The 7969-nt window shown below is 43.2% G+C and overlaps 1 protein-coding gene across 1 annotated transcript; it reads right to left on the bottom strand.

Moving 5' to 3' along the window:
* Nucleotides 1-656: 656 nt before the first annotated feature.
* Nucleotides 657-5554, bottom strand: LOC136520980 (uncharacterized protein At5g41620-like). The gene is made up of 3 exons (XM_066514693.1): nucleotides 4764-5554; nucleotides 2713-2838; nucleotides 657-2409 (listed from the first exon to the last, which is right to left on the bottom strand). Exons 1-3 carry the CDS (start codon nucleotides 5277-5279, stop codon nucleotides 910-912), a joined length of 2142 nt encoding a protein of 713 aa, XP_066370790.1. The 5' UTR covers nucleotides 5280-5554; the 3' UTR covers nucleotides 657-909.
* Nucleotides 5555-7969: the final 2415 nt, after the last annotated feature.

Genomic DNA, 7969 nt, shown 5'->3' with positions numbered 1-7969 from the left:
TTTTAAGGTCTCGTTTAGTTCCAAATTTTTTTTTCCAAAAATAGCTACAGTAGTCATCACATCAATTCTTGCGATACGTGCATGGAGCATTAAATATAGACGAAAAAAAACTAATTGTACAGTTTAGTTAGAAATCGCAAGACGAATGTTTTGAGCCTAATTAGTCCATGATTAAATACTAATTGCCAAATAAAAATGAAAGTACTACAATAACCAAATTCCTAAATTTCGCCCAACTAAACACAGCCTAACTAGTGGCTCGAAGGAACTGAGTCAGTCTAGGGGTAAAAAATTGCAGTACTTGCAGACCATTTTTTGTTTCGAGAAAAGGGACAAAAGGGCCTGTTTGATCCCAGCTGCTAAAAATTAGCACTATATTTAAATGCTAATTAGGAGAACTACACATGAACTAATTTTAAAACTAATTACATAAGCGCTGACTAATTGGCGAGATGAATCTATTAATTCTAATCAGCCCTTGATTTGCCTATGTTTACTCTAGCACCATATAAGCTAATCATGGATCTAATTAGGATTAATAGATTCATCTCGCTAATTAGTCACCGCTTATACAATTAGTTTTGAAATTAATTACTAAAGATCCAAACAGGCCTTTAAGATTGGCCATGGCTAAAGCAAAGTATAAATAACTAGAAATTATTACTGCACAAAAGTTACAAGATGTGATTACCATGTCCATCTCGATTCGATTCTAGTCTGATCGTTAGCAGATCAAATCTACAACGAAAACCATATGCAGCTGGATCTACGATTCACATAACCTGCAATTTGGGGCGTGCAGGAACACGGAACACTGAGTCCAATTGCCTCGAGCTAATATTCAGCTATTAAGTCAGATATCTTACAATTGCAACTATATGTGTTGCACATCTAAATCATGGAGTGCCGTCATTTCCTTCTTGTGCTGATCAAGGGCAATACTGATGCGCTCAGTCGAGCGTGCTGCCCCTCTAGCCTTGCTTGCAGTAGTTTCGCCTTCAGAGTGTTCTCCTTTGTGCCTAAGAGCTGATGAGCTGGGGGTTCAGATATCTCGTAACCCAAGGATTGGGCTGGGTTATTCAGAGTCCATGCTGGACTGCGCACATCACAAAGATCCCGAGAAGTAGATTCATGAAATTGATTTGTCCGAGGCTGGTTTGATTTTTGCCCTAGATATGCATGTTGAGGAGCCTCTGATTTGATCTTCAATAGGTCATCATGTAATCGCCTCGAGACTTGGGTCATGACAGTTTCGTTCTGCTCATCTGCAGGAGCAAGGCTAGCATCATTGCGTGAGCTAATTTCTGGTGTTGAAGTGATAAATTGTTGTCTGCTGATGCTAGACCTTGTCTTTTCTTTCTTTGGGCAAGGTGGTGCATTTGACATCGGTGAACCTTCGACAGATATGCCATTGGAATATTCCAGCCTTCGCATTGGTGAATGCATGCAACCTGTAACCCTCCTTCGAGTTCCTGCAAGGTCATGATTCCTAATGACACCTCCATGCATGTTCAGTTCAAAGCAATGCAAGTCACTGGCAATAGAACTGCCATCATCATCTTCAGCTAGCTGAGGGGCACTAGTGGCTCCATTCAGATGGACCGACTCAAGGGACTGCTGGCACAAACTTGCATCACGCTTTTCATTACCATTGTCTAAGTTAACATTCTGGGAATTACCTAGCCTTTTAGCATGATGAAGAAAACCCTCAATCTCACTGCTCAGCAGTTCTGTGATTGAGGTTTTACCGGACAAATCTTCCTTCATTTTAGTCTTATGCATCTGCATTCGCTCATCAAGCCATGCTTCTGAAATATGAACTACAGACTTGTCAAACTTATGTTCATACTCCTTTACATGCTTTTGCTTTAACAGCCTGACTTCCTCCTCATAGTTTCTGATTCCTTTCGCAAACTCATCACAAAGATCTTCCAACAGGCAGGTTGTCTTCTTCTCTTTCTCCAGAGCCTTCACAGCCTTGCAAAATGCTGATTTCATCTCGGATAGCTCTTTGCCTAGCTTCCTATGGAGAGTCTCAGAATGTTTCCTTAGACGTCTCTCATCTTCAAGCTCCTCATGCAGGGAACCAAGGGCTGCTCTCAACTTCTCTTGGTCCTTGCTCCTTCGAGCCATTTTGTCTTCAGTGACTTGCCTGGCTAGTGAATCAATTTCGTGATGATACTGCTGCCTCTCTTGCAGAAGTTCTTGAATGCATGCCTGGGCATGATGCAACTCTCGTTTCAATCCCTTCATTGATGACACATCAGCTGCATGCTGTTCTTCCAAGCTCCATATTCGATTGAGAACTTTCAGTAGCTCTGTTGACGTTTTAATATCATTACCTGGCTGCCTAAATCTGGCGTTGCAATCCAACGACCGAGTTGGGCTGATAAGGTTTATTGTGGTTGCCTGTCAAATGATTAGATGCTTTTGAGAAACATGTATTAATTCAAAAGTGTTTCGAGCTGCAGAATTCGGAACCGATAATATGCAATGGCATCACAAGTGTGACACGATAAAAACAGTGCACATGATGATAGAATGGACATATCACATTTGGACAAGTGCAATAGAGTCCATAACTTCCTATATAGACAAGTGGGAGACAGAAGAGGGAGTGAATGTCAGCAGAACTGCCATTTCTAACTAATGCGTTGAGTAAAACACCAAAGTAAACCAAGAAGTCTGTAGAGGGAGTGAATGCATACATACCCCAACTGAGCTAGTGTAACTTGCAGGAGAATGAGGCTGTCTTGAGTGACATCTTTCTTCATGTAACTTCTCATGCTCCATGACTGAAGCTGCAATTTGTGCTCCAAAGCCACCTGAACTCCGTGGCTGAAATGTAAGAAGAAACTTATGACATTCAGTGTGCATGTCCTTTGTGAAACAACAAAAAATCAAGCTGTGACATCCAGAGTGGAAAGCAAGATTGACACTAATTGATCCCAAGGAAAGTCAAATTCAGAACGAAGGGGGACAGGATTAAATAAAAAAAAAGACACAAATCTTAGTCATATTCAATGAAAAGCATCACCATGCACCTTCAAAATAAGAGGTTTACATTGCTCCCTGTGGAGCATTATTATAATGTGCTTTGTAAGAATGCATGATAAATCAGAAATGAATGAACAAACTATGTTTCCAAATGATATGACGGAGGTGAGGGGAGCCTTACTAAGTTGCATGGTGTGAACAGAAACCAAGGCCCCTCTAGTTTGTTAAGAACATGAAACTTGGTCACAGAAAAACAAATGCATAAACAACTAAACAAGAATAAAGTGCATATTGCAAGTTTTTAGGATCTATGCGATTTTTTCACACCTACCCATTACATACTTAAAAAAGTTGCAACCACCACCTGATACACACTTTCTTTACCACTTCTCCGCTGTCCCTAACAGAGGCAAGGTTTCTCCACGTTCTCGTGAATAAATAACTGAACAAAAATATCAAGTACAAGCATGCTAAATACTCAAGAACACAATGTAGTTTGGTGATTCCTACAGAAAAAAATAGGTAGCTTGGTAAAACAGAACCTATATTAGGAGAAACCACAAACAAAGAAAATAAAGCATACAAAACTGAGACAAAGGTACAAGTATGCCCTTAGGCCTTAGGTTGGAAAATGTCATTATAAACATTAAAAAGAAATAAACTCACAATCATCTAGTATATAATTCTAATTCCATGTACATGTTAACACTGAAGCTCAGTCCACCACACGGATGATAGTCATACATGCAAGTGTGCCAAACTTATCAGCCAGGCCATCTTTGGTCCATATTAGATGTCCATGCAGCACTAATTTTAATATTCTTTGTGTTTCGCTTAGCTTATCAATTTGGACACTAAAAATAATAAACCAGTGATTTCTTAATATAACTGGACTTCGGGTCTACGCTTCGATCTGCAAACTACACTAAAGCACTTCAAACCAAATGAGGCCTACTCCAGAATTCTCTGTACCACTACCACAAAATAATTATATAGCTGTTACTGCTCAACAGAAAATCACGGTGCATCACCCACGCAACAAAAAGCCGGAATAGCAACAGTACTGTATAGTGGCCACCTACAGATCCACCATATATCAGTACATCATAAAGTCAAACGAGTACCAGCAAATACTCAATTGCAATGGTCGTACAGACAATACTATCACGAAACTAGGATTCAGCTTTTACGGCTGCATTTACTTGCTCGCTCTGAAAATTCAACAAAAGTAGGTGAAGAAATATTAAAAAAAAAAAAACTATGCAACTTACAACCAAGACTTAACAGTACACTACCAAACTATAATCGAACCAGAGAGTGCTTAGTGGTAGACCATGAGTATCGAACTGTTTCTGATAAAAGAACCGAAGAGGATGTACACTGTAGAAGCCTATGGAAGGAGGGAGATACTCCATAAGTCACTCTTGCATTCTATCTGATGCTGTCAGTTTGTCACTGAAAGGCATGTAATATTTAGCAACACTCTAAAGCACTGAAAACAGCTAATGTTAACCACACAAGCGAACAAGCACATAATACTATAATAGCTGCTAATCCACCAAAGATTTTTTATTAGGGAACTAAAAGGCAGTGTTAGCGTTATTTGAGTGATTTGACGCAAGATCGAGCGACGTGATCCAAGAAACCCACAAAAAAAAAAAGTTGGAAAGAGAAGGATTAGATGATGCACGCATACAGACATCAAGCTGACCACTAGCGTCATCAAGTTGACCGGGAAAACGCGACGCGGATGGCAAAGTTCATACCCGATCCGCATCCGCATTCGCGTCATCGGCGGCGGGCGCCCTCCGCCCGCGGCGCCGGATCCGTCGGCCCGCGCCGGCGGCCCGTATGACGTCTTGGATCTCCCACAGGGTGGCGCCCAGCTGCCGCGCCGACGCGGCCGGCGCGCCCCTCCTCCCCGCTCCCGAATCCGCCTCGGCCAGCGCCTCATCCTCCGGCCGCGGCGGCGACGGCTCCAGCTTCCAGGACGGCGACGGCGTGGCGTGCCCCGCCTTCCGCCGCGCCCGTGCCCGCGCCTGAGCCGCCGCGAGCCCCCGCCTCAGCGGCTCCTCCTCCTGCTCCTCCCCGCGGCGGCGACTTGGCCCGGGGGTGCCGTCCGGTTCTTGTGGAGGCCCGCCGGCGGCCTCGCGGCTCGGGCTCCTCGACCCCGCCTTACCGAAGGCCTCGAGCGTTGGCTCCCCGCCGCCACCGTTGCCGCGGCATTTCAGAAGCGCTGCTGCTACAGCGGCCGCGGCAACTGGTGGTGGCTCCACCTCCATGGATGTGTGCCCGCTTTGCCTTTGCGATCTTGGGCGGGGCTCCCTCTTCCCCTGCGGCCCTGCACTGCTTTTCTTTCTTGTCTGACTATAGAAGCCATCATGCTCTGCTCTCTCAGTTTCCTTGGCTTCTGCTGTCCGCTATGTACAGTGCGAATCTGTGTGCCCAGGCTCAGCAGAACTGCGAAGGGTGGCTGGCAATTGGCAAGCTGAGCCGGGACCGGGATGAGGACTAATCAGAAAAAGAATAGAGAATCGTGCAGCGTGATGAGCATGTGCTACGTAGTATATCACTCCTTATTTTGTTTTCGAGTAAAAAATTGTATGCCATGCCCTCATTATTGGTTTATCGTTCAGGATTAGAGGTCGCCAGAACACTCAATCGGCAAATATCAGTAGCGAGGGATACCCACGATTCATTTTTATTTATTTATAGATGATATATAGGCTCTGTTTGGTTTCTACCGGGCTCCTAAAATTCATATCAGCATCGAATGTTTCGATAAATACAAGAAATATTAAATATAGATTAATTACTGAAACTAATTACATAAATTATGACTAATTTACGAGATGAATCTTTTAAGCCTAATTAGTTCATGATTGGATAAAGTGGTGCTACAGTAACCATGTGCTAATAATAGATTAATTAGACTTAAAAAACGTCTCGCAAATTAACCTCCATCTATGTAATTGGTTTTGTAATTAATCTATATTTAGTGCTCTTTATTAATATCTAAATATTCGATGTGACATAAATTTTAGGAGCGACTAAAGAACCAAACACCCCGTACAATAGCTGAGTTACTGTGGTAGTTGTGTGTGAGTAATTTAAGGCCTCCCTTTGGTGGAGTTTCAGTCTGATTTTTGGCTCTAAGAGCGCGTTCGGTTCTTGCCTACGCACGCTGCGCTCAGGATGCGTCCCCGTTAAAAACACGTCGAGGAAATCGTTCTCCCAACTTTTGGTGGCCTGTGGCGTCAAAATATGAGTATGGTACACGCGGTGCGGCACACCGCAACTGCCGCAGCCAACCAAACGGATGCCAAAAGTGCGGCGCATGCAGTGCGGCGGGGTGCGGTAACGGTGTTTGGTGCACCTCCTAAATTGCTCGCTGTCCTGTCAAATATGTAGACATATGTATAGAGTAGTAAATATAGACTAATTACGAAATTAATTGTATAGTTTACGACTAATTTACGAGACAAATCTTTTAAGCCTACTTTGTCCATGATTTGACAATGTGGTGCTACAGTAAACATGTGCTAATGACGGATTAATTAGGCTTAAAAATTCGTCTCGTAGAGTACTCACGGATTATGTAATTTATTTTTTATTAGTATCCGAACATCCCATGCAACATTCTCCCGACACACCTCCTAAATTTTAGTCACTGAATCCAAACACCATAGTCGGAACTATGAACCAAACGCGTCCTAACTCCTCCACGTATTCAGTGGGCACAGTCGTGGTGCGGCTGGCGGGGCACGGTGGTGACGTGACGGCGATGAGAAACAGAGCACAAGGTGGAAAGAAAAATTAGATCGAATCGGTATCTTTGTGCAGTGAGTGGCAGCGGTGGGTAGTATTTTTCCAAGTCTATGAAATTAGAGTTTTCATAGCACCCCTTGAGGTGCTCTATGGATTTCGTGGATCTTTGAGCTAAATCCACGTTTTTGTCATATCTAGAGTTTACGGAGCGGAGACGTTTAGCTGAAAAATTAAGAGCGGAGCTATTTTTAGATCTAGAGTTATACCAAAATCTACTAAACACACCCTAAATATCACCAGTGATTGATGCCCTTTTTGATAGAGCTTGCTAGGCTTTAGCTTTGTCTACTGGCTGCATTGTTATCGTTACCAACTTACCACGGTGCTTTTTTTCTAAATTTCATTGATGAAGCTTTTTTTCTCTCTCTTTTTTCTCTCGACTCCCGTGGCTACTGTAGCAACTAGAGAAAAATTAGATAAAGCTTCCATAAAACATGACCTAAATTATGTGTCGCTACCAATAACAAACAATATATTTCAAAAATATTATCCGTAATAGTTTTCTCTATTGTCAAACTAACAGGTTCTCTTTTGCCATAGATAATCATATTAACATTTGTAGCTAGGATATGTTTCATAACTTTCATTGGTACATGATAGTTTGATCAAGGTTTGGCGTTTTTTTCAAGTAAATACCAATAGAAAGGTGCTAAACCTTGATGTTGCCCAAGCCTCCTTGATTCCTGGGTCATTATCAGAGAGAGCAAAGGGAGAGGAAGAAGGGAAATAGAGCACAAGAAGGCGAGCTTTGCTTGAGCAAAAAAACGACGGTCCCGTTTGGCTTATCTCATATTCGGCTCATTCGGCTTATTTTTTTAGTTGGAACAGTGTTTTTCTCTTCTAACAATTCAGTCAGAACAGTATTTTTCTAGTCAATTTCAGTTAAGATTGAGCGAGCCGAATGGGGCCAATGTGGTAAGGGTATACACCAAAGTTAAACGCTGTGGGTCTAGTCCGGTACTCCGGTCACGTGACGTGTGCAACCTTTACCGCCGCAGCATGGACGCAAAAGGGCACCCAAGCAACGCGGCTACAGCTACGGCTACGACTACGAGCGAAAGACAGGCAGCAGCACCCTGGTGGCTGTTGCCCGTTGGGTCTGGGTGGCCGCCGCGCGTGTGGCTTTTTGCCGAAAGGCGCACGG

The sequence above is a fragment of the Miscanthus floridulus genome, chromosome 18 (genome assembly GCF_019320115.1).
Source record: "Miscanthus floridulus cultivar M001 chromosome 18, ASM1932011v1, whole genome shotgun sequence".
NCBI classification, from domain to species: Eukaryota; Viridiplantae; Streptophyta; class Magnoliopsida; order Poales; family Poaceae; genus Miscanthus; species Miscanthus floridulus.
Note: the sequence above shows the minus strand (reverse complement) of the source record. Positions and strands in the feature narration are given on the sequence as shown.